The sequence below is a fragment of the Setaria viridis genome, chromosome 5 (genome assembly GCF_005286985.2).
Source record: "Setaria viridis chromosome 5, Setaria_viridis_v4.0, whole genome shotgun sequence".
Lineage (NCBI taxonomy): Eukaryota > Viridiplantae > Streptophyta > Magnoliopsida > Poales > Poaceae > Setaria > Setaria viridis.
The window spans coordinates 8,439,236-8,465,966 of record NC_048267.2 but is presented as its reverse complement, the minus strand read 5'-3'; the positions used below and the strand labels follow the sequence as shown (position 1 = coordinate 8,465,966).

Sequence of the window (26,731 nt, the reverse complement as noted above, 5' to 3'; positions counted from 1 at the left end):
CTTTAACAAGTTTGACATAATTGATTCTAGGATAAAAAAGAGTAAATGTACAGATAAAGCATGCAACATGTGCAAAGAGAGTATATTCTCACAAATTTATAATTAATATACTTATATTGGCAATATATACTCAGCAGTCCATCCATCCATAATTGTCCATAGCAATGGCGGGATTGACAATTTGGCATCACATCCACATGGTGAGGTAAACGAATATGTGTCTTGGACAAATAATTTGCAGCAATGTTGGGGAAAAAAAGAATAAAAGAACATCATATGCTACAAAAAGAAGAATAAAAGAACATTATATGTTACAATTAGAATCACAGTAGATGCAAACACCAACTCACTCTCTTCCATCGCACACAAAAGCTCTTCTCCCAGACATGAACAATTCAACATGTTTCACTTCTACCAACGAAATAAACGCTGCAAGCATAATTTCAAAAAGGCAATGTTAATCTCATGAAATGAGGGGATGTAACTCGTTGTAGTGGACGGAACATAGTTTTAAATCCAGATTAATTTGGAAACAAATTCCAGCAAAATCATTGGATTAGAATCATAGCATTATACCACTATGGTTAAGTGAACATCACTATTTTTGAGGAAGAAGAACTGACAACAATTGTATGTACTAATTTAGACATATTTTAATTCATTATTTTTTTTCTCAAGTTAGTTACCTTGCTTTTCTTCTTCTTTTTCTTCTCAATGTACGCAATGATCTCCCCTTGACACTCAAGAGTCTTCTGCAAGGCCTACAAAACCCACATCAAAGTAGTTTTGTAAACAGATTCATTGGTAAAGAATAGAAATATGCAAAATATCATGTACTTCTAAGTGTTTAAGGTCATTCACTGATATAGAAAGATACAAAAATATCTTTTCTATTACTCAGTTTTGGTTTAGTTGGTTACAATGTGGTAACAACTACATTTCCCAACAAGGTGCAGATCATACCTTCTTTGTAGCTGCAAGCTCCTCTTCTAGTGTACTGATGCGAGTGACAGCAGCCTGCAGCATCTCCTCCTTATCAGCAGGCATTGTTGCAGATTTTGTTAGGAGTGCCTTGATCTTCTCCTCAAGCTCGGCGAGGCGCTTCATAGATATGACATCTTCAGCTGCCTTCACAGCCTCAGGTGATAGCTTGGATCGCTGACGGGCTTGGACTTTTGATTTACTTTTTGTGAGGGTAGCAGATTTAGCATCACCACCAATGGTAGCACCAAGTACCTTCCCAGGCATGTTGCGGGTCACACGGAGCATCGTTGCAATGCTCATCACAAGTGCTATGATGCCACCAAAGAGTGGAGGGTTGGATCCATTAGAGGCATTTACAACAGCTGATGACGAACAATGTTTGGTCAGCCTACTAGTGGGAGGAAACATGAGTAGTAATACTCTGCTGAACTTTTTTGAGTTGTAAAGGTGGTACTAACCTTTGGTGATGGCAAGCTTCTCATCTGGTAGTGTTCCCTGACTCTTGCAAATAGCATCTATGGCCTTTTCAACCATTGGGACATCACAAGAATATGGTGAACCAGGGGTCTGAAAAAGTTTGCGGAGGAATGAGAAGTAGGACATATATATACATAGCATGTGTTGCGATTATTGAGGTTTAAGCTTGTATGCTGAACAAACTTAGAGCAAACTCTTAACTACAAACATTGCGATATGAATTATGTCATTGCTGGTCATTGAATAATCAATGATAGAGAATGTCTTACAGGATATGAAGTAGGAATAAGATCCTCATGGACAGGTGATAACTGAGGATGTTCAATTCGGCTGCGGGAAATTTTCCTTGACAAAGTGGGCTGACCATCTCCAGCTAATTGTGCCTCCCCGTTGAATGAAGCTTGTATCTTTAATTTAGATAATTAGAGAGAGAGAGAGAGAGAGAGAGAGAGAGAGAAATAGTAGTATTAAAATAATAGTGCTAAAGACATCAACAACTATTATAACATGGCAATGTTTATATTATTTTTACCTTAGGATATATGATGTCATCTTCACAAATCACTTTATCCTCAGCCTCCGAGATGAGTGAGACGCACTGCCCAGCACCACTTTGAACCATCTTCACATAAAAGTGGGTAGGAATACTGAGTTAGTGCCCTGTGACTTTGGTTATCTGTAGTAAAGATGACGACAAGGATGAGATTAAAGCATTATATTGGATTACTCACCTTCATGATTTCCGGATCTTTCCAAGGGCCTTTGTCAGCCTTCATGCAACCACCTTCGCACTGGCAAGTTCCGCCGAAAAATTCTGGCAACTCGCTGAATAAAATAAATGTGTATATTTAAGTTGGCAAGAGTGTCATAGAAGTAGCTTACAAGCAAATTAGAGCATTGATTCTTACCTGGCATCAATCACCTCAAGAAGCTTGCTTTGATACTTGTTACCTAGAACCTATAGAAATGCATAATTCATGAAACAATCTTCTAACTGAGCTCTAGAATCATGGCTATAGAATAAAACTGTAAAGAACATGAAAAAAAAATACATGAATCTTTGCAGTAGTCTTTGGGTCAAGGAAGCTCTTCACTGTGCTCCATAGAAGACGGAATCCCTGGCCTGCATTAATGATGAACATCCGGCATAGCGTCTGAGACCAAACAAAATCATTACTGATGAGATAAGAACATTATTGTTTACAAAATTCAGCTCAAAATGTGTGCGCAAATATGGTTCATAATTTTATATATCAAAGGATTTACCTCCGGATAGTTGTCACCGTCAATCTTCTGAAGCATGCCGATGAGTTCCCTTGCAGCTTTGCTGAATTGCTTCATCCCCTGAAAAATGTGTTCTAGGTTACTCACTGTAATATTGCAACCAGTGAGTAAACTTTCCAACAATTGGTAGATGCATACCACTCCTTGCACATCAAGAATTGTTGTGCTTTGATCAATATGGCGCTTCGCAGCAATTGAGCAAGCCGGGAACTTAACAGCAAAGTTCTTCTCAAACTCCTTGACATGGTTCTTGACAAAGCGATCCATTGTGGTGACCTGCATGAGCCTATTGACATCAATTTGTCCAAGTCGTTCAATGTAGACAGGCCTGCCTTCCTTATCAACCCCATGGTAACCTTGAGGGTAGCATTGTGCCACCTTATCAGCTTCTTCGAATTCAAATTCCTATGATGCAGATATAGAAAAAGAAAATGTGACAACAATTTATGAACTAACCTGTAAGTACTGATGGGAAAGTATTAATCCAAGTGATGTTAGTTTTATAAAACTCTGTGAGCTGTAACTACCTCAAGAATGGTATCCGCACCAAACTCCTTTCTCCACTTCAGCATATCAGACCACATTTGTTTTGCCTTCTCAATATCAAACTTTCTTGCCTTCAAAAACCTTTATCATCACAACTTTCATCAATACTGATCCACATTGAGATACAATCATACATTAGGATGCACCATTACTATATCACACACCTCAACATCATGTGATAGTCATCATGCTGCGATGGTAGCAGCTCTTCAAGTACAAGAAGCTGGCGGAAGGCATCCACAGCCTGCACCTCCTCAGGGTCGCGCTCATCCAAGATTGAGATGGACATAACCTTGCTACTCTTCCTCCCCCTCTTCATGGAGTGCCTCAACTTTTGTGAGGCGCTCATCGCCTTCTTCTTAAGAGACGCGATCATTGCTTTCTTTTCATCCTCCGAGTATTCCACATTGGATTTCCTCTTCTCATCATAGTGTCCATCTAAGGCTGCAAAGAATGTTTTGACAGAAGTCAATTCTGCACAGTTTCATTGCATGGACAAAATTTGACTTTTAAGAATTACGTTGGATTGTGCTTTTGATTGGCAAAAGAAAAGTCTACTTGCCATAATCGTAAATTTTACAGTGTACACATTCATATATTACGAAATATCATAAGTTCTTTATTAGGACAAAGAAAGATAATATTGTGATATAATATTCCAGTTCATTCAACAAGAAAATTCTTATGGCACTTAATTATGTGAATACTTACCAGAGCTCAGACGGTGCTCATGAGGTCCTAATAGGGCTTCTGCCATTACTGGGTCGCCCTATCGTACCTGATAAAAGAAAGAAGAGATCTCTGAACATAAAACTAAATGACAATTATTGCTTGCTTAGGTCAATGCTATGATGGGAAGTACAATCAAAACTGAATGACAATGCACCTAAATGAGGTGATGATAAGCCCAAAACAATATAATGCAACACGAAAAGATAAGATCAAAGATCTTCATATTTAGGGGATAGCTTTACTTTGTGACTGCAGCAGTGCTTGTCAGCACCTTTCACTTGTTTCACGAAAAAGTGTAGTAATTACAGTATTGTGCTCCTAATCATGTTTGTATCAGAATATCCATCTAGAAAACGGATGTGCTCTGATGATATAGAAAAAAATCAAGCTTCCTGTACTGCTGATATAGTCTTTGAAACAGTGGAAAAAACAAAACACTCAGCTACAACAATGTTGAACGCCAACCAGTGTCATGTACTTTTACACAGCAAGCAAAATCTTTGGCAATATAAGCTTACCAAATAATGAGAAAATAAAATAATTTTCTGTTAACAGGAGTAAAGTATTTTTTTACTTAAGAAGTGCAAGAATTAGGGGAAGTGCAATTTTCTGTTAGATTGTATTTGTGGTGTATGCGTATAGGGCCCTGCGCCTTGGGCCTAGAGCCCAGCCGGCCCTGATTTGGATTGCTTAGAGATATGAGGAGATCGTATCTGGCTCTGTTTCTATAAGCCTAGCTACGATCTCCTCACCCTTATATATTGTAACCCCTATCTCTCAATCAATCTAATCTATTATTCCACATATTCTTTCAGTATCTATGTTCCTCAGCTTTCCCTCAAAGATTAGTGGTGGTGTAGTCCCCCTCAACGAAAAGACAACCTAATAATTCTTGCAAAGCTCTAGCTCCGTGGCTATGAACAGCCGAACTGGGACACACAAGCACCACCTTTCCCAATTGCTTGGCGTCAACCCCAAACAACGGGATTCTTTGTTGACAGGTCCATCACTCGTAGACTATACCAAGGTAATTGAAAAGCTACGGGGACAAAAATTAAAATTTAGAAAGCCATCAGCAGCTAGCTGTTTGAACAAACTATGTGCAGCAAGGGACCTTAATTATTATGTGCGGCAAAGGACCTTAATTATTCTGTAGCCAAGAAGAAACGGCCTTAATTCCTCGAACGAGCTAGTAGCCAACACTCCGACCAATGCAAGCAAGAGCACCGCTCCCTACGTCGCCGGACGAGAAGCGCGCGCGTGGCGGCGGAGCAGACACGAAAGCAGCAAACGAGCTCTGACCTTCCGCGCGCGGCTGCGGCGTTTCGTCGAACACGTGGTGGGGAAGGAACGACGCAAGGAAAGGAAGGAATGGTGGGGAGAGAAGAGGGCGAGCGAGGGAGGGAGGCGCGGTACATACCTGCTTTGGAGGTGGGCGAGAGAAGACGACGCGGAGGAGGAGGAGAAGGAGGAGGAGCCCCCAAAGGCGAGGCGAGCGGCGGCATAATAAGCAGCCGAGGAAGCCGGCGCCCAACCGCCGCTAACCGCCCCTGACACGCGGGGCCCTGGCACGCACAGAACACACACAGAACACGACGTGTGCGCACGCGTTCGTCGGCGCACGTAGCATTACCCCGCTTGGGCTTGACCCCCGCGCGTGCTCGGCGCCTCGGCGGGTTGACCAGGCCGATCGGCCGGCAAAGTTCATCCCCGCATGTTGGCAACCTTTTTCTTCTGTGTTGCCGATCGTGGAGGCCACGCAGAGGATTCGCTTGGTTTTGTTTTTTCATGTACTGCAAGCTGTTCCGATTCATAACGGCATTTCTGGAACTTCTTCGCACAAGCATTCTGAAAAGCAATTACTAGTCCTAACCCTACAATATAAGTAAAGAAAAAACGTGTATTACCAGCACTTGCGTTGCACGTAGGAGATTCTAGTGGAGTTGGGGTATATTTTGTTGCTCGTGCGCGAGGTCGTCGGCTAGGAAAAGTATTGGCAATTTGGAAGGCTTCTTTGCCCAGTGGCAATATACAATACGTGCTAATTCAGGATTATGCTCAGGGAATCAGGTGGGCCGGTGTTGCAACTTACAAGGATCCACAACCTCTGATGACTAAATCGGGTGGCCCACGTCTTCAACCGGCAAGTGATGAGATGTCAATGGTTCGTCACTTCCTATTTGCTTCTAAGCAGCACACTACCCAGAAGCAGCATGGAAGTCTGCTAGAAGCCTAGAATGAACATGACATGGATTCACTTTTCCTCTGTACGGTTTGGTATTACTCCCTCCTTCCCAATTTTTTTTTAAGTCAAACTTGTCTAATTTTAACAAAGGGTATAAAAATATAATAACATGTATACTATATAAATGCACTATCAAGACATATTTATTGGTGGATCCAATTAAACTAATTTGGTGTGGTAAATGCTAGCGTTTTTCTATAAACTTGGTATTCTCTCATGTACCTTATCAAATAAATGCATCAAGACATCTTTGGGGATGGCTCGACAAGGCCCTGCGCAATGGTATTCTCATGCCACACATGACTAATTGACTATTTGAGTTTTCTCAGTCTTAGGCTTAGGATTAGGGTTCCAATTTGGGGAATTTTTTCTCAAATTTTGGGGATTTCCTCAATAAATTTGGGGCTTTTCAATAATTTCTCTTTATCTGCCCAATTCCCCTCCTTCTCGTTGCTGAGGAGCGATGATTTCATGAATCAAGTACTAATTGCACAAAATTTCATTAATTTGGGGATAATTCATGGAAACAGTGAAACCCTAATTTGAGCTCTTAAGTAAAATATGAACTTTGTTATGAAACATATTATTAGTGATCAATTAATATTATAGATAATTGTAGAGGATCTTTCATGAAAGGGTGTGGACCTTTCATGAAGGGGCCAACTCTCAAGTACATGATGCCCTTTGAGCATGTCATTTCCCCTTTATAAATATGTAACCAGACTATTCATTCCATCAATAAAGAGAATCCTCGTATTCATTCTTTCTGTCTCTCTTTCAACTCTCAACACGTTATCAGTTACTTTGCTCTCCATCTAAGGCTAATCGGCCACTACGACGACATTGGCAAGAACACAAGAAATTTCTGCCTCGCTTGACGCGCAGTGCCTACCGGCTGTACGTTGATCTCTATCACCAGCGTCTTCCGCGTGAAGATGAAGGAACAACGCTGCACGACCATCTTTATTACGGACAATTTTTTCACCGAACAGGAAGGAGCGAGAAAAAGGATCATACATCAAAATTGTACGCATTCATGATGTGTTCTTCCTGGAACTAGAGTTCTTTAATTTTTCTCTGCACCAAACCCTTGGTCCGTGTGCTTCCTGTTCTTCTGCTGCATGGCCATGGTGGAGGCTCTAGTCTCCATTGATCATGCAGATTTTTTATCAATTGCATAGCACTTGCCATGACCACTATCAGAAAGCGGCAGAGGACACCACAGCTGGCTCTACCCACGTGCATGTGGCAAGCGGTGCTTACTTGCCTGCACGCCTGACGGGGGTTCACGTACTCCGATGGCGCGTCTGTAGCGGCAGACACGGTCATGGCCAAGGTAGTGGGGCCCATGGCACTCAGCCGACTCGGCCGCGTCACGGTCGTTGACCGCCGCCCGGGCATCCGGCGCAGCACGTGGAGCCTAGCAGCGCTGGGTTTCTCCTCTGCGTCTTGAATGGCCGAAAGTGGTCTCGCAAGGCCATAGGGTCTAGCGCCCGCAGGGCAGGCCGAAGCTAAGCCCGGCCAGGCTACCTTCAACATTTTGGCCTAACCTGATTTTCCTGCCCAAAATTTGAATAAAGCCTCCAGGCTTCTGTTCATTTACATGTTCAAAATATTCTATTCTTTAGTCCCTAGATTCTTGTGTAAATATGTGTTGTCATGCACATTGTTAGATATATCATCAGGTATTAGCACCCATGTAATAAGGATGTCAAATTTACTACAGTAATTGAGCATCATCATGATCCGCAGATCTTTCATTGGTTTTACAACAATCTTTACATATGCATACTTAAATACTTAATTAATATTCTACATCACATAGAAGATGATGCAAAATTATAATTTAGGCATATAAATATGATTTTGGAACAACACAAGGTGATGCGACCTAGGCACTGCTGCGATAAGTTCTTATCTAAGAATTTATTTGCCCAGAGATCATGCTTTTAGGCAGCAAATTTGCTCATCACTAAAAAGTCTACATCCTATGATGATTACCGTCAACGTGTATATCCCAAATTTCATACAATGGAAAATTTGTATTCAATATGACTATCAAGTCATTAATTCTCACAAGAGTATAAATAATACATTTACAGCAGTTGCACTACCCATTGACATATATACATTATTTTGTTGCAAGAATCATCTTACCTTCACTAGTTTTGCATAATCATAATGCCAACACGGTGATTATCTTTTGATGAGTTAACTCACTAGTTAATGATGATCGAGTCACACTCGATAATAGCAACGATTTCATCGTGTATCATATATGAGGTTCATACTACTTATAATTCAAATCGCATTTTGAATGTACAAGATTTTGCATCGAATAATTCAAGACTCATCTTGAATTCAAAATTTAGGCATCAACTTTTGCTTAGATAAATAGCAGAAAGAGTGCAACATATTTTGGTTACCATCTTCTATATACAGAGACTATGTTTTGGCAATGATCATTAGATCATCTATTCTCACAACAGTGGAGTCCAGAACATGTGCAGTGACTTTTATCACAATTGTGGGACATATATACATGAATATTCAATTATTAATAGTAGATGCACTCATGTATTCTAAAAATACCCCAATATATTTTCATGACATTCATTTGTATGGTTTCATATCAAAACCTATTACTAAGAAAAATGCTATCCGCACTCAACTTGGTACAATGGACATGGAAATTAAATATTCATAAATTCCTTTCATATCATCTGGGATATGTTATATGCACATACATCAATCCGTATGACATGTTGCGTACAAAATAATTTTTCAATATTGATCATATCATGAATTGGTATGATAGCCTTGGTCCTTCTGACTCATGGAGGATAAGAAAAATTATTATCAATTCTATTGGTCATAGCATACATTCTCAAAATGCTCAGATTTTGTGCACCGCATGTGTCACAAGGGAATTAATTTTAAGGCCCTCTTACCTTAAAATCCAATTAATGAGCCACTAAATTTCTTGAACACATTCAAGATAAGTTGGCCATATTCAGCCATTTATGGACTATCTAGGCACTCTAAAGTGCTTATGCATGAATTTGCAAATAGTCTCACTTGTGTTCCTTCCTGATCATAAGGTATCACAATTTTACCAAATTCATTGCTCTAATTTTTCAACTTAGAGCAAATTTTCCTAACACAGGATCAAATCCATTCATATGGAATTATTTGGTTTTGGGAACTAAATTACTAAGTCCCTATGTTTATACCAATTATGGCTTAATTGAATCTCTTATCGAGATAACTCATTTGTATGACCATCCAAATAAAATTGAATTTATCAACATCAAGTTGGTAATATGCGGACTTACCCACCTTATAATCTAAATTTATAAAACCGCAATCATACAACTCCCTCCGTTGCAGTTAGTACGTGGAAACATGGCCACAACCAAAATATTTCCCATCTGCGTGTCGGTTATGTTTTCCACATATCGATATTACCACCTCAGCATACATCATGGGTATTAGGGGCCCACACAAAAGGTATTATTATCCGTCATTTATATAATACTTTAGGTCTCTTATGGGGATTTATACACAGCCCGTATATCGATCATAGTTTGAGGATAATTCCAGGCATTAGGGGGAGATTAATACCACACATAGAATGCTAGGAATACAAAATGAATGTTACACATATTCAGTCATCACATCCACGTACATAACAAAGAATATCTGAACAACCAGTTTAGAATATCTTATATTTGCAACACATTACAAATAGCCTGCCAAATGCATTTCCTTATAAAAGTGTCATCTTATCCAATCCCTACCATTAGTGTGCCAGAAAGAGTGATGATCTAATAAGATTACTCAACTCCCAAATTAAAATAAGAGGGGGAAAAGTATGGTCACTAGGGATATAGCTTATTACATGCATCCGCGGGAATAGGGGGAGACATCCTCCAAGATAGTAAATGCAAATTAACATCATGCATGTTGTTAGACACTTTATGGATATTGAAAATCCAAAGCCTATGAATGTTCAGCATTCAAAAGCTCAGTACATGTGCACATAAATTCAGGCACTGGGTCATTGGAACACCCTAACTTCTCTATCATCATGGGAAATGAGATATGAGTTCTAAAGAGTTAATATTTCACATGCTATATTGGTTCCATTTAATCAATTATACAAAGACTACAAATTGTTGACATATGCTCCTCAAAAATTGCTATACACCTTAAGCTGGATCCAGACCAAAAGTCCTAAGCAGAGTGTATCAACACTCAAATTGGGTCAAAGCAAAGGTGGCGATTATGGAAAATTTCTCTCGTTCACTAGTGAGAAGTATTTACAATAGTAATATCTTCTCACAAATGTATTCTTTATGAAAGCAAGGTGGTGAGTAAATGAGAGATTGTAGCAATGGTTTCATGCAGAGACCAAGCAACATACCCTCGTGGTATATGTGAAAATTATATTCCCATATTTAATTATGGCAGGTCAAATAACTTGATATATTTGGATATACAAGTCATCTTCGACTGACTTCACATTCTAAATCTAAATATAAATCGCAACATATATTGTGTATTACTCAAGTCACTCCATGACTTGAAACAATCAATTTGATTGTGGTACAACTGACTAAGTGAGTATCTTCCATAAAAGGATTACTCCAATCATAAGGATTGCATATGTGTGTTCACAAATAAATCATAAATTGGATTTTCCATCATCTCAATACACATAAACAAATAAGCAATCCTTTTATGATGGAATTCGAGATGAAAATTTGGGTAAAACCAAACAATGCTTAAGTTTACAACTTATGCATATATATCAGTTTATCAATATTCAATTGATATTATATAACAATATTTAAATAATCTTGGACAAGCATATCCATCAACACTTGTGGTCATTCAATTTCTAAAGATGGAGTGATATCCATTTAGACCCTAGGATGATAAACCTAGTGCCAAGTGCTAGTGTATCATACAAATTGCAACAGGCCTAATACTGCATTTGTAGATACATTGCTATAGCTCAAATTAGCACAACTCCAACAAACACTATACTGGTGGGAGTCAAAGAGGATATCCACATATATCTAAATGGCACCAAAAGGTCTTAATTTATTTCAAGACATGACAAAGTGGGATATCAAGATACTGGCTAACTGATCCCCATATTGCCATATCATAGATTGATACAGATGATAAAGCTTTCATGTGAGTCATCAAAATAGACTCTAATAACAACTTTTAAATGTTATTATGAAGCATCACATGTATATGTATAACTTTAGCGAATTATAAAATATGATTCCATCTAATCACTAAACATTATCCATAAATGATAATGCAACTTGTATTGCTTGGATGAAACCATATTACATATGAGCAATATCATTAAATTATTTTTCAAAATGTTTTATCCTTATTTTTACAAAGTGAGGGAATAAACATCTTGCAAAATATACTCACTAATGTACTTATCCACCACTACATCGTAGAATGGTGTTCATGGTAAGTGGTGAGTAACAACTTTAAATTTTGCAAGGCTCAGGGGGAGACTCTCCTGAAATTCTAATCTATCCAAACATCATATTATACTCTTTTACCTATATGAGTTTTTCCTCATAAAGATTTCTCATAAAAGGTTTTAATGAGGTAATATCAATACAAGATATATGTCATATCACCTGTTTTCCCCACCGAGGTTTTTCAAGGTGGTATTCGAGAAATATTATATGTCATATCTTCTGTTTTTTTTACAAGAGCTTTTAAGAAGGTATAAAAGATATACAATTCCTTCTCATATTTTTCATTGGATTTTGGGGAAGGTGATTTGAATATGATCCTCAGATCATAATAATATTGATCTCCAAACTTACTTATGAGTTTTCCTTTTCAAGGTTTTTTTATATGAGTTTGCAATGGGACAATAATATAAATATGCCATATCATTTTCTCCTTATATTTTCCCACTAGGTTTTAAAGGAGTTTTGTTTTAATGGCATATATGGACATACAAATTGGTTTCTCCTCAATATTTTTCCCATAGGGTTTTTGGAGGAGTTTTTCCATATGATAATCAAAGATGATTGAACAAGAATTACATGAAGCTTACAAGAAGCTAATTAATCAAGGGGGAGTGTTGTGAAACACATTATTAGTGGTCAATTAATATTATAGATAATTTTAGAGGATCTTTCATGAAAGGGTGTGGACCTTTCATGAAGGGGCCAACTCTCAAGGGACATGATGCCCTTTGGGCATGTCCTTTTTCCTTGTATAAATATGTAACCAGACTATTTATTTAATCAATAAAGAGAATCCTTAGATTCATTCTTTCCGTCTCTTTCAACTCTCAACAAACTTGAGCTGCAATTTGGTTTGGGTTTGCTAAGTTAGGCATTAATGAACCACATTGAGATCTAATTCAACTTTAATTACTTAGGATTATCATCAAACTAACCTTAATTAGCATTGATTATCTAATCTTAGGAACTGATTAGGCGCATTTGCATCTAAAATGGTAATAACTCATTTAGCAAATCAAAATTAACGTAAAAGTTCATCAAAGTGTAAATGGATAGATAAAGCATGCAACATGTGCATTTAGAGAGAGCATATTCTCATCATTTAGTAATAAATATATTTATATTGGCAGTACTCAGCAATCCATCCATCCATAATTGGCCATAGCAATGGCAGGATTGACAATTTGGCAGCACATCCACATGACAAGGTACAAACAATGTGAGACTTGGACAATAATTTGCAGCAACATAGGGAAAAAGAAGAAGAACAAAAGAACATTATATGTTACAATCAGAATCACAGTAGATGCAAACATCAGCTCACTTCCTTCCATCGCACATAAAATATCTTCTCCTGGACGTGAACATTATGTGCATTTCGCTTCTACCAACGAAATAAACGCTGCAAGCAAAATTACAAAGGCCAGCGTTAATCTCATGAAATGAGAGCATGTGAATCGGCGCAGTGGATGAAATATAGTTTCGTAGCATATAATTTGAGTGTTTTAAATCTAGATTAATTTTGAAACAATAACTAGTAAGATCATTGGATTAGGATGACAAGACTATAACACTATGTTAAAGTGATCAGCATTATTTTTTTAAGAAGAAGAATTGATAACAATTGTACGTACTACTTATTTAGACATACTTTTGTTTCGTTATGTGTTTTTTCATCAAGTTGGTTACCTTGCTTTTCTTCTTCTTTTTCTCAATGTACACAATGATCTCCCCTTGACACTCAAGAGTCTTCTGCAAGGCCTGCAAAAATCATATGGAAGCAAGTTTGTAAGTAGAATAAATATGTTTAGAGTTATGCAAAATACCATGTACTTGTAGGTGTTTCAGGTCATTCACTAATACACAAAGATACAAAATTAACGTAACAAATCACAAATTACTCAGTACTTGGTTTAGTTGGTTATAGTACGGCAAGAACTAGGTTTTCCTGCAAGGAGCAAATGATACCTTCTTTGTAGCTGCAAGCTCCTCTTCTAGTGCACTGATGCGGCTGACAGCAGCTTGCAACATCTCCTCCTTATCGGCCGGCATTGTTGCAGGTTTTGTTAGGAGTGCAAGGATCTTTTCCTCAAGCTCGGCGAGGCGCTTCGTAGATACGACATCTTCAGCGGCCTTCACAGCCTCTGGTGATAGCTTGGATCGCTGCCGCGCTTGGATTTTTGATTTACTTTTCGTGGGGGTAGTAGGTTTAGCATCACCTATGGCAGCGCCAAGTACCTTCACAGGCATGTTGCGCGTCAACCGGAGCATCGTTGCAATGCTCATCACGAGTGCTATGATGCCACCAAAGAGTGGGGGGTTGGATCCATTAGAGGCAGTTACAACAGCTGATGAAGGACAGTGTTTGGTCAGTCTACTAATGGAAGGAAACTTAGGTAATAATACTTTGTTGAAATTTGATGGGTCGTAAGGGTGGTACTCATTAACCTTTGGTGATGGCGAGTTTCTCATCCGGCAGAGTTCCCTGGCTCTTGCAGATTGCATCTATGGCCTTTTCAACCATTGGAACATCACAAGAATAGGGTGAACCAGGGGTCTGAAAAAGTTCACGGAGGAATGAGAAGTGTAACAGATATATACATAGCATGTGTTGCGATTATTGAGGTTTAAGCTTAGGATTTTTCGACAAGCAGAACATCTTAGCTTGTATGCTGACGTTCAAACTTCAAAGCAAACTCTTAATCAATGAACTATGTCATTTGCTGGTAACTGAATAATCAATGATAGAGAGTGCCTTACAGGATATAAAGTAGGAATAAGTTCCTCATGGACAGGTGATAATTGAGGATATTCAATTTGGACGCGAGAAATTTTCCGTGACAGAGTGGGTTGACCATCTCCAACTAATTGTGCCTCCCCATCGGATGAAGATTGTTTCTTTATTTTAGAAAAATAAAAAAAGAGAGGCATAAATAATAGTATAAAAGACATCAATGCAACAACTATGACAACATGAAAATGTTTCTGTTATTTTTACCTTCGGATATATAATGTCATCTTCACAAATCATTTTATCCTCAACCTCAGAAGAGGCTGACCTGCGTGAGCCACACCTCCCAACTCCACTTTGAACCATCTTAACATCAAAGTGGCGTAGGGATACTGAGTTAGTGCCTTTGTGATTTTGGTGATATACAATAATGATGACAAGATTGAGAACAAAGCACCAGGTCCGATTACTCACCTTCATGATTTCGGGATCCTTCCAAGGGCCTTTGTCAGCCTTCATGCATCCACCTTCGCACTGGCAAGTTCCACCAAAAAATTCTGGCAGCTCGCTAAATAACAGAAACGTGTACATTTAAGGTTGCAAGTGTGTCATAGAAGTAGCTTACGAGCCAATTAGAGCATTGGTTGTTACCTGGCATCTATCACCTCAAGAAGCTTGCTTTGGTACTTGTTACCTAGAACCTACAGAAATGCATAATTCATGAAACAATCATTTAATTGAGCTCTAGAATCATAGCTACAGAATAAAACCATAAAGTAATTGGAAAAAAAATACATGAATCTTTGCAGTGGTCTTCGGGTCAAGGAAGCTCTTGACTGTGCTCCATAGAAGCCGGAATCCCTGGCCTGCATTAATGATGAACATGCGGCACAGCGACTGGGACAAAAAAAATCATTACTGATGTGGTAAGAATGCTACTGTTTGCAAAATTCAGCACAAAATGTATGCGCAAGTATGGTTCATAATATCATATATCAAAGGAATTACCTCTGGATAGTTGTCACCGTCAATCTTCTGAAGCATGCCTATGAGGTCCCTTGCAGCTTTGCTGAATTGCTTCATCCCCTGGAAAATGTGTTAAGGTTACTCACTATAATATTGCAACCACTTGGTAAACTCCCCGCCAATTTGTAGATGCATACCACTCCTTTCACATCAAGAATTGTTGTGCTTTGATCAATATGACGCTTCGCAGCGATTGAACAAGCTGGGAACTTAACAGCAAAGTTCTTCTCAAACTCCTTGACATGGTTCTTGACAAAACGATCCATTGTGGTGACCTGCATTAGCCTATTCACATCAATCTGTCCAAGCCGTTCAATGTAGACAGGCCTGCCTTCCTTATCAACCCCATGGTAACCTTGAGGGTAGCATTGTGCCACCTTATCAGCTTCTTCGAATTTAAATTCCTAAGATGGCATTATAGAAAAAGAAAATGTGACAACAGTTTATGAACTAACCTCTAAGTATTGATGAGAAAGTATTTATCCAAGTGATGTTAGTTTTAACAAAGTCTACGGGAGTTCTAACTACCTTGAGAATGGTATCTGCGCCAAACTCCTTTCTCCATTTCAGCGTATCAGACCACATTTGCTTTGCCTTCTCAATATCAAACTTTCTTGCCTTCAGAAACCTTTGTCATCACAACTTTCAGCAATAGTGATCCACATTAAAATGCAATCATACATTAGGATGCGCTATTACTATATCACACACCTCAGCATCATGTGGTAGTCATCATGCTGTGATGGTAGCATCTCTTCAAGTATGAGAAGCTGGCGGAAGGCATCCACAGCCTGCACCTCCTCAGGGTCGCGCTCATCCAATATTGAGACGGACATGACCTTGCTGCTCTTCCGCCCCCTCTTCATGGAATGCCTCATGTTTTGTGAAGCGCTCATCGCTTTCTTCTTCAGAGACGCGATCATTGCTTTCTTTTCATCCTCTGAGTATTCCACATTGGATTTTCTCTTCTCGTCATAGTGTCCATCTAAGGCTGCAAACACAGTTTCTACAAAAGTCAATTCTGCATACAAGTAAAACGAAAAGTTTCAAGAATTATATCAGATTATGCTTAGGCAATGGAAAAGTTTATTCGCCATAAAAGTAAATTTCAATCAAACATCACTCTGTGCACATTCTGATATTATGAAATACAATAGAATAAGTTCTTTATTAGGACAACGGAAGATAATACTACTGTATAATATTCCGGTTCAGTGAACAATAACATGCTTATGGCATTCAATTACATGCATACTCACCAGAGCTTAGACGGTGCTCATGAGGTCGTGACAGGACATCTGCCATTAATGGGTCACCCTATCAGAGCTGATAAAGAAAGAAGAGGTCTCTGAACAAAAAGCACAAAAGTATTATTCCTTGCTCTCAGATCAATGCTATGTGTGAAGTACAATCAAAACTGAACGCCAATGTAGTAAATACTTCAATGAGGTGATGGTAAGCCTTAAACAATCTGATACAATTAAAATTTAGGATAAAAAATCTTCATATTTCAGGGATAGTTTTACTTTGAGCGTGCAGTAGTAATTGTTAGCACAAGACAAGCATTCCCTTATTTTATGAAAAAGTATATTGCTCCATAATAATTCGATTAGAGCATTGTGCTCCTAATCATCTTTGTATCCAAATGTCCACGTATTGATGATATTGCCAAAAATCCAGCTTCTTGTACTCAATCAAAGAAAATATGGAAGTTATCTTAAATATCACACGATTGTTTCTTGGCTAGTACTCTAAGTGTTTTTGTGTTACAAGAATAGATAAAAATGAATCAATAGGTATTTATCAGATATTCAGACATTATACATGCACACATGTACAACATCTCAATGGCTACATGATAGAACGCCTGCTAGCTACAATCCTAGAAGGAGCAGAGCACAAAGAACGAAAAATAATGCAATTAGCGGCTGGCAGCCAATGTACCAAAGCTAATCCATCAACTAATCTTTGGTGATCTCTTTCCCCTGGTGTACAACACCAAATTAGATGGGACACACATGAACAGTACGAGAAGATGGCATGCATCAATGGAGGAGGTGGATGAAGAGGAGGAAGGATGAGCCCACGTACCTCCGAGAGGAGAGCCTTGAGGTGGAGGAGGGGGCGGTGCTGGAGAGAAATGGAGCAGATGGCTACGATGGTGCTTAAAAAATAGAGGCAGGGGTGGGGGCGCGCTCATCGCGGTCTCGCGAGGAAGGGGGCTAAAATTTTGAGAGGCATGCACGGCACCTAGCTGGTGACAGATAGCTGCTGGACAATGGTTGTATGGGTGGTTTGAACCCGATTGTTTCTTTTTTGGCTTTGGTGAGGCCACGTGCACCCACCAAACATAGACAGTCGCCGGTATTTCGGTTCAATTTGCACAAGTCTAAGTTCTGGGCCTTCCTTGTGCATGAGCTCCGTAGACCTTCGGACCGCAGCGTCTATGCCGATTGTTAGCCCAACTTCTTGGGCGCACTTGCAAGTCACCGAATGCCATGGAAAATTATGTTGTCCCCTGAAGAAAGCCAGAAATAGTTTTTTGGACCGCATCATTCGGGCCTAACCATCCAAGCAGTTTACGGTGGATGGGAAAGATGAGAAAGCCCGATACATGCATTGATGCATGCATGCATGCAGTAAAAGAAGTTTATGATATCACCCGCATGCAAGAATGCTTGAATCTAAAAAAGGCCATAAGTACCGAACCGAGTATCCAAACTAAACTATGGTTGCAACATCTTATCTTACTATTACTAATTGGAGGCTCCTTTTGAAGCCTCCAGGTGAAGCCACCTAAGATTCCTAGGTGGACACTCTAGAAAAAGAGAGAAATCCTAGAAATTCTCACAAAAAAGCAAAACATCTGACCATCAATTGATAGATTCAAATCATCATAGCCATTGGATCTATTATATTTTCTAAAAAATTACCCACCTATACCATTATGAAAATAGCCTAAAGTAACCCCCTAAATCTATATATAAATTACCCACCTATGCCATTATATAAAATAAACTAAAGCAACCCCTAATCTTCCTCAAAATTACCCACTTATGCCATTATAAACAATATTTAAAATAACCCCCTAATTTGCAACTGAATTGCCCACCACTATTACTTAAAAAACTTAAAGGAACCCCTAAATTTGCATCTATATTACCCACGCATGCTATTATTAAAAATAACATAAGGTAACCCTATATTTGAATCAAATAACCTTAATTAAAAATACACATCAATATATGATTCTAAATCATATATATCTTGCACTATTGGTATACGATATAATAATTAAGGTCTATATGCATGATGTGTGTCACCATTTATAAAGATCTAAAGTGATGTGAATATAGATTTCTATGTTAAAATTGTATCTTAAACTTAGGGTTCATTAAACAAATTCAAGCGCATACCTGCGATGCAAAGTGAAAAGTTAAAGATTATAAATGTGGATGAAATATTATAGAGTAATTACTAACTAAAATCTATTACAATTGGATGAAGATATCAAGTATATATCTATATAAGTATTGTGTTCGAATATTTAACAAACGAGAGGTAGCTTATGGTAATAGTTTTGTAGCAATGTAGTCTCATTTTTTTCCATTGGAGGCTCCCTATTAGTTCCCATGAGACAAGCTAGAAAAAAGAGACAAATTGCCATAAAAATTAAAAACATCAAACACCAATCCTGTAAACTCTAATAATCATAGCCATTGATCTATTACATTTTCTAAAAAATTACCCACCACTATCATTGTGAAAATATTAAAAAATGAGCTCTAAACCTATATCTAAATTATCGAGCTCAGCTATTATAAAAAATAATCTAAAGTAACCCCATAATCTTCATCCAATTTACTAATACTTATCATTATAAATCATTATAAAGCATAACTTAAAATGTCATTCTAAAATTTTATCTATGTTACCCATATACGTCGTTATTAAAAATAACCTAAACATGTGCATCATATGTCCAAAAGTAAATTAATATATGATTCTAAATTACTTATTTATATCATTGTTAATATAAAAATAATAAGTTAAAGTATATACACATGATGAATCCCACCATGTAGACCATTTATACATGTATGTGAGAAATCGATGAAAAATATTGATTTGTATGCTAAACATAATGTATGGAGGATTGCAGGTGCAATACAAAATGAAAAAAAGTATGAATATGGATGAAAAAGTTCATAGAGTAATTATTAATTAAAAATAATCACAACTAGACAAAGATAGGTATATATCTATATAAGTATTATGTTGAAGTATTAAAAAAATGAGAGAGTTAAACAATTTCTAAATAATTTTTAAATACAATAGTTTCTAAAAACATTAGCCCGTGTGGGAGCACGGGTTGGTGGACTAGTTGTATTTAACATTTAGATGCTATTTTTTTCTAAGAATATTCCGATGGGGATAGAGAGCTGTAGCTAGGCTTGAGCAATTGCAGAGCAGAAAGAACTCGCTGCTCCCTGGACCTGCTTATGTAGCCGGCCACGCAGCTGCAGTGCGAGCGATCGACGGAGCGAAAGCGAGATGCCGCGTCGGCCCCAACGCCCGCGACGTGTCGCGCAGCGCGTGGCCGAGCCTGAGCAGAAACAGGCGTGGCCTGGTCCTGCACAGTAACTCCGATCCCTTCTGTCTTCCGTACAGTAGGGATGGAGCCCGTTGCAGTCAAGGCAACTGATGATCTCATGGCAAAAGAACTAAAACAACAGGCCACCTTTGAACCCATCGCATGCACACTGATGACGAGTTGACGACTGGTGGTTGGTCCAACATTATGCATGGTCACGTAACAATTGGAGACCAGCTACGACGACATTCACTGAATCACCTGAACTTTTCTTTTTTACGTTTTACGTGCAGCTAGCTTTTTTTTAAGACATCGTTACCACACCACCTTGCCCATTTTTTGAAAAAAAAGATCCGGACAGACCAGCAGACCAGCACGACGGCACGGCGCATCCGCCACACCGCGGCGACCTCGTTCGTGGCGCGCCGCACGAGCCGGTCGTCCTCCGACGCCCACGCCACCCTGGCCCAGAACCCCGGCGGCTTCCCAGAGACCACGTGAAGGATACGCACGCTCGCCGTGAGGTCCGTTAGGGCGGAGCTCAGTCCCCCGCAGCGCCTCGTCGGCGCGGCGGGCGGCGATGGGGCGGCGCTCCTCCCACGCCTGCCTCCGCGCCCCGGCGTCGGCGTCGCTACACCTGCTGCCGCCGTGGGCAGACCGAGGCGCGCGGCGTGTCGTGGAGCGCGACGAGGCGGGAGGCGGTTGACTTTGCGCTGGGAGGCGTCGCGTCGAGGGTCCCGCCGCGTGGGGTTCGGAACCGGTTCCCAACGTCTCTCGTCCAGAGCATGCATGTCGGCGACGTACGCTGTAGCCGCGGAGTGAGTGGACTTGAGGCACTTGCTGACTCCCTGCCACTCCGTGGTGACCACGCGCGGAGGGTGCCGGGAGCCGTGCGCGCCAGCTGCCTCCACGGCTCCGAGAACTTCTCCCTCCCTCGCTTCTTCGGGTTGTATCCTTGTAGCAGGCGAGAGTACACACTGGCCAATTGGCCATGGCTGGTCGCGCGCGGGGTTTTGATCCTACGTGGTGTGGAAGAAGGCAGGTGAGGATTGGTAGGGTGCCTGGATGCGTGGGTAGTTTGCACGGGAAGCCACCGGGCAAGAAGATCTCTTCTGTTTCAACTGCGGCAGGTCAGCGGGAAAAGGTAAGGGCGGGCGTCGCAAAGGGCGGGGTCAGCCGAATCACGCTCGCGGAGGGCAAGCTTGAGGACGCGTCCAGCGACCTGGCCATGTGTGCGTACAGCAACCAGCATGGATGCGGTCGAGCTCCTCGATCGTCGAAGAGGACCCGCCACGCGCCATCCACAGGCCAGCAAGGCGGCGCTGTCGACCATGGCGGCCGACGCGCTCTGCGTTGCCTCTGCTACCTGTCCTCGCCGCGTAGTGGATCGACCCCGGCGCCGGACCCGGAGTTGATCCACCTCTCTGCCCGCTTGGTGGCGGCGCCGCTGCTATACTGTAGAGGGCATGCAGCTCATGCAGCTCCCCTCGGCGGTCACCGCGTCCGGGCTCTCTGCGGCGGCGCGCCACGACCCCAGGGCCCAGGCGGGGGCGGTCGGTATTTGATTCACCGTCCGGGGTGGACGGTATTTCATTTACCGTCCGCCCCCCTGGGTAGCTCTGAGGCCCGTCCGATCCATGCTCAGCGGCCGAGATCAACCGCCCATAAGTATTGCGTGGCCCAACCCACAACGCTGGCCCACTCACTACTCCTTGTGCTTGCAGCAACATCGTCATATGGGCCAGGCCTTCATGAGCAGCAACGTTGAACCAGATGCCTTCATATGGGCTCGTTCAGTTCATTTGCTGCCGAGACTGCATTCAGCGACTGAACTTGTTGCTTTTCCTGGCAAGATGATGACCTGCATTACTGCATAACCACCACGCAGGAAATTTCAGTAGCCATTCATCTGTTCCCAACACCTGGAATGAAGTTCGAGGACGCTCAACTCCTCAAACGTGTCACATTCAGATAGTCGTATGCTTGTTGGTGCTGTTCAACTCTCGTTCAACATAAAATTGATGGAATTCCATGTTCAGCCTAAACTGTTTGAAAGCGATTGCTAATCACACAGAATTCAGACTAAGCTAATCAAGTTCTAGAAGAAGAGCAGAGGCATGCGCCACCAAATTGGTGAAAAGAACCTTCAATTGAGATCCCAACAATTCCACTGAAATGCGTCACACTAGCAGCACATCCGATCGATTTGAATTCAAAGTGCTGCAGAGACGAACAGAGATACCACACGCTTAACGATTCAGAACCTTCCAGATACCCACGAGCTCAGAGCATTCTGAAAGAAGGCTTGGGCTTGGCATCGCAACGAGGCGTGCCGTGAATAAGCCAGCCTGGATCCCCGAGAAAGTGGACCCCAAGGGCGTAACGAACTATTCAGTGGAAATGGTGTGACCCTGCGGTAGAACAGCACGATACATGTGGCCAGCGAGAGAGGCAAGCGGGTGAATCCTTGCGGCTTCTCCCACAAGCCACGGTAAAAACCCGCATTTCTTACCGTCACACCTCCCACGCCACGCCCTATAAAATCCCTCCCCGTCTTCGTCTTCTTCGTAAGTTCATCGACCCCGTCACGCGTTCGCCAACAAACCAGAGAGCGAGCGAGCGAGGGAGGGAGGGACCGAGGCAAGAGGGAGAGAAAGAGAGAGCGCTCGAGCCGCAATGGATCCGTGGAGGCAGATCGCGCTGGAACTCCTCGGGAGCCTCGGCGCGCGGACGCCAATGGACCCGTCGTCGAGGCAGGCGGCGCTGTTCGCGCAGCACGCCCTCGCGGCGGTCCGCCACACGACGGTCATCCGGTTCCGCATCGGCGACGCCCAACGGAGGCTCCTCACGCTCAGGCTAGTGCTGCGCAGGCTCCTCGACGGGGTTCCGCCCGACCAGATAGACCTCGCCGAGATCGACGTGCGCACGGTGGGGATCAGCGCCGGCGTGTACCTCCAGGGCGCCCTCCACAGCCTGGCGTACGCGGCCGGGGTCCACGCCGGGGCCGCCACCGTCCTCTTCCTCTACGGCGCCGTGCGCTGCCCGAACCTCCGGAGGAGCTCGCCGTGGTGGGAGGCGTGGCGCATGTGCCACGACGCCACCGCCGCGCACGTGGCCGAGGCCATCCAGCGGCTGCGTCACGCCCTGGAGCTGTTCAAGGCGAGCGTCAGGGCCGTCGACAGGGCCGCCGCGTACCCTCGCATGAGCGCTGGCTGGATCACGTCGATGCTCGCGGCGGAGCAGCTCGCGTGCTACGCCAGGATCGAGGTCGCGGCGGCGGAGGGGGAGGCGAGCAAGATGGGCTTGGCCATCTCGGTGGAGCACGGCGAGGCGAGGAGTCTGGTTGCCGAAGAGGATGTCTAGGCGAGTGGCGTCTCGAAGCACGCGCTGCGAGGGCGAAGTGGCGAACAGCCAACTCGATAAGTCTCAACTCATATCTGACCTTGTAGCTTTGTCGATCGAATGTTTCTGAGCGTCGTCAGAGTTTCGTTTTCTGCTGCGGATGAACATGTGCTCTGTTGATTGCCATGAACGGTAAAATAAGTGAGCTAAGCTCAGGATTGATCCATTAGATAGTTTGTAGGGAATCACCTCTTCTTCTGAACTTTAGTTTCATTCAGAATTCAGATGCAAACGATTTTGTCAGTTTGTTCAGCAACGCAGAATTCAGTTTGTAGGGATCTTCTTAATCTGTTCTAGTCGATCACCGGTTCAACAGCGTAGGCTAACGCAGAATAGCTGTATACTTGTGTCATTTTTTTTTTGTTTCCAAACATCATCTTTGTCTGTACATGCATTCTCTTATTCGTTTTGATGGTCAGCTCTGTGAAACGACCGTTCTGAATGAAGATATTTTCCGAAGAAAACAGGCTATTATTTTGTTCAGATTTCAGATAAACCCTCTGGGTCAGATTTTGGTTACCAGTACCCACAGTTCTTATGAGTTGATTTGAAATTCCAAGTTTTGGCTGGAGTATACATGGTACTAGTATAGACAAGCTCAGGATTGATCAGTCAGATTCATAGCTCGTAGGGATCTCTGCTTCTTCTGAACTTCAGTTTGATTCAGAATTCTGATGCATGATGCAAATGTAATTCTCACGGTGTGCTGAAGCTTCTTAATCTGTTCAAGGCGATCTCCTGTTCAGCAGCTTAGGGTCATGTAGACTGTTCAGCAAGCACTCTCTGATTCGTTTTGCTCGTCAGTTTTGTGAAAGGTCCGTTCTGAAATGATGGTGTTTTCTGAAGAGAACTGGCTATCATTTTTTTGAAATAATCGAACTGGCTATGGATTTGCAATTCCCTAGGGGCGACTCGGGCGGCGCCCCACCCTCCGCCACCGCCACCCCCTCACGGCCCCCCTCTCCACCTCGCCGCCGCCGGAGCAGGGCACCGAAAGCCTGTGTGTCTACTAGGAAGGCGGCGGCAGGGCTCCTACCGTCGGCCCGGGCCGCTTCCGCCCTTGGTCAACGATGCGGCAGCACCGGCTATGGAGGCGACGGCGGCGGCCCGGGGCGGCAAATCCGGCATTCTGGGGACCGGATTCGATGCCCCCGAGGCCGGATCTACGCGGAGCAGCTGCCGACGGGGTGTTTGGGGGGGGGGGGGGGGCTTGGCGACTTCGACAAGGAAGGTGGCGCTTTGCTGGCTCGGCGGGGCGGCGGGCGTCCTGTGCACGCGTGTGGCAAAGTGTTGGCCGGCGTCGGAGTGGCGCGGCGGTTGAGGACATCGCGCGCGAGGGCCACGGCCCAGCGAGGAGGCGGCTCGGTGACCACTTGCGCCGGCGCTACGCGGCAGTTGAGGACGTCGCCCGCGGTGGGCCACGGTCGATGAGGAGGCGGCCCGGTGGCTGAGGCGGCGCATGAAGTGACTAATATAGTTGTTGTGTGATGCCTATTGAGCCTCTTGGAGGCTACCTTGGGTAGCAGCCATGGCAATGACGCTGTTATGAGATTTTCTTTGTTGGATGATGTTGAGAAGGAACCTTTGGGAGGCTACTTTTTGTAGCAGCTGTGGCAATGATACCTGTTGGTTAAGTTTATTTGTATGTTGGCTGTTTTTATCCATAACGTGTTGAGGAGGAGCCTTGGGAGGCTACTTTGGTAGCAGCCATGGTAGTGATACCTGTTGGACTTGTGGACTTGTTTGTTGGGTGGTTCTTGGTCGATGATGTGTTCAGGAGGAGGCTCCGGGAGGCAACTTTGGTAGCAGCCAAGGCAATGATCCTTTTGTTGCCATGTTTGTGTATACTGCCACATCGTAGGATGTCTTCAGTTCTGTTTCAGTAAACAAGTTCAAAAATTTATTTATTTCCATGCAATGATGTAGATGGACTTGCATTAGTACCGTGCCAGGATGGCTTCTCAAGCTGCTGCTCTTGTTGTTGTATGCATTGCATTTCTATACAGGTCTGATTCAGATGAGGAAGACATTTCTATTTGGGTTCCTAGGGATGTGGTTGATGCTGAGAGGTAGGCAAACCTAGATAAGATCTATAACTGCACAGACTATGCCACTTAGAGGTGGATGGTTTAATGGCGCTATAAGCTTCCTTGCTGCTGGTCTCATCTGAAGAGATAGACTCAAGCGGATAAAGACCTCCTTTGCATCTACCTTGATGAAGGATTTTCCTCGTTTCCTGATCCTTAATAAAGAAGAATTTAGGATGAAATTCAAGAAAGGTATTATTGTCTAATGCTAGTTTATGGACCGAAACAAGATTCTTGTGACCACTAGGAACATGGAGAATATTTTTGAGATGCAATTTTCTACTAGGGTCATGTAAAGTTGAATGACCAATATTACTAATTTTCATACCTAATATGTTGGCAGTTTGGACTTGTTCTCGGCCATTGTACTTGTCTTTGACAGTCAGCTTGTCAAGCTCTGCAGTGATGTGGTCGGTGGCGCCACTGTCCGCATACCAATTAGTATCATAACCAAAACCAGTGGCTGTAGCACCGGCCATCTTGGTGTTTTCTTGATCATCGTCCTCGTATCTATACCAGCATCTCAGTGCTTCATGACCGATTTTCTTGCAAATCTGGCACACAGTTTTCTTGGGATGATTTGGCTGATTGGTGTTGCCATGGTTCTGTCCACCACGGCCACCATTATTGCGCCCATGACTGCGGCCTCCATTGCCTCATCCTCGAAATCCTCCACGATATGCTGAATTTGCTGAAGACGTATACTGACCCCCTTCGTTGTAAGCCTCAAGATGCATCTTGTAAGACATCAAGTGAGAGAGAGTATAGCTCGGAGAGAGGAAGGGGATCCGATCGACCAAGCATCGATGAGACAAAAGGATTATATTCAAAATCAAGCCCATTGAGAATATGAGATGCCATCTCACCATCATCGATGAGTATTCCAACTGCGGCCAATTCATCCTTGATGGCCACCATCTTTGTGAAGTAAGTTGACGAGGACATGTTACCCTTCTTGAGAGTAGATAGCCGCATGCATAAATTCGTCACACGAGCTCTTGACTGGGCTGCAAACATAGTCTGTAGTGCACTCCATCCTCCTGCCGAAGTCGTCTCAGCTGCCACTTGCGCCAGGACTTCTTTGATGATAGAGTTGAGTAGGTA

General features: G+C 42.5%; 2 protein-coding genes and 1 pseudogene across 2 annotated transcripts; all 3 read right to left on the bottom strand.

Moving 5' to 3' along the window:
- Positions 1–68: 68 nt before the first annotated feature.
- LOC117855452 (phosphatidylinositol/phosphatidylcholine transfer protein SFH3) lies at positions 69–5,597 on the bottom strand. Its single transcript, XM_034737809.2, has 15 exons — positions 5,444–5,597; positions 4,003–4,069; positions 3,456–3,735; positions 3,273–3,372; positions 2,884–3,150; positions 2,728–2,805; positions 2,514–2,615; positions 2,370–2,419; positions 2,193–2,286; positions 1,994–2,083; positions 1,731–1,868; positions 1,443–1,551; positions 964–1,346; positions 687–761; positions 69–429 (listed from the first exon to the last, which is right to left on the bottom strand). The coding sequence occupies exons 2-15, from the start codon at positions 4,046–4,048 to the stop codon at positions 412–414; spliced, it is 1,830 nt and encodes a 609-aa protein (XP_034593700.1). The 5' UTR covers positions 4,049–4,069; positions 5,444–5,597; the 3' UTR covers positions 69–411.
- Positions 5,598–12,927: 7,330 nt separating this feature from the next.
- LOC117858815 (phosphatidylinositol/phosphatidylcholine transfer protein SFH12) lies at positions 12,928–16,849 on the bottom strand. Its single transcript, XM_034741949.2, has 14 exons — positions 16,804–16,849; positions 16,256–16,535; positions 16,073–16,172; positions 15,682–15,948; positions 15,527–15,604; positions 15,314–15,415; positions 15,170–15,219; positions 14,993–15,086; positions 14,786–14,884; positions 14,548–14,685; positions 14,236–14,344; positions 13,756–14,135; positions 13,477–13,548; positions 12,928–13,189 (listed from the first exon to the last, which is right to left on the bottom strand). Exons 1-14 carry the CDS (start codon positions 16,847–16,849, stop codon positions 13,172–13,174), a joined length of 1,833 nt encoding a protein of 610 aa, XP_034597840.1. The 3' UTR covers positions 12,928–13,171.
- A 9,568-nt stretch (positions 16,850–26,417) lies between these two features.
- Positions 26,418–26,506, bottom strand: LOC117859392 (small nucleolar RNA Z247; annotated as a pseudogene).
- Between the last annotated feature and the right edge of the window lie 225 nt (positions 26,507–26,731).

Bases quoted from the DNA above. Each gene is read 5' to 3' on its own strand.
- LOC117855452 (XM_034737809.2), bottom strand. From the start codon at position 4,048: ATGGCAGAAGCCCTATTAGGACCTCATGAGCACCGTCTGAGCTCTG. The intron at 3,373-3,455 runs GTGTGTGATATA...GTGATGATAAAG, and splicing joins GACTATCACATGATGTTGAG to GTTTTTGAAGGCAAGAAAGT. The intron at 762-963 runs GTATGATCTGCA...TGGGTTTTGTAG, and splicing joins AGCTTGCAGCTACAAAGAAG to GCCTTGCAGAAGACTCTTGA.
- LOC117858815 (XM_034741949.2), bottom strand. From the start codon at position 16,849: ATGGCAGATGTCCTGTCACGACCTCATGAGCACCGTCTAAGCTCTG. The intron at 14,885-14,992 runs GTGAGTAATCGG...TTTGATGTTAAG, and splicing joins AGGATCCCGAAATCATGAAG to ATGGTTCAAAGTGGAGTTGG. The intron at 14,686-14,785 runs GTAAAAATAACA...TCTAAAATAAAG, and splicing joins ATGACATTATATATCCGAAG to AAACAATCTTCATCCGATGG.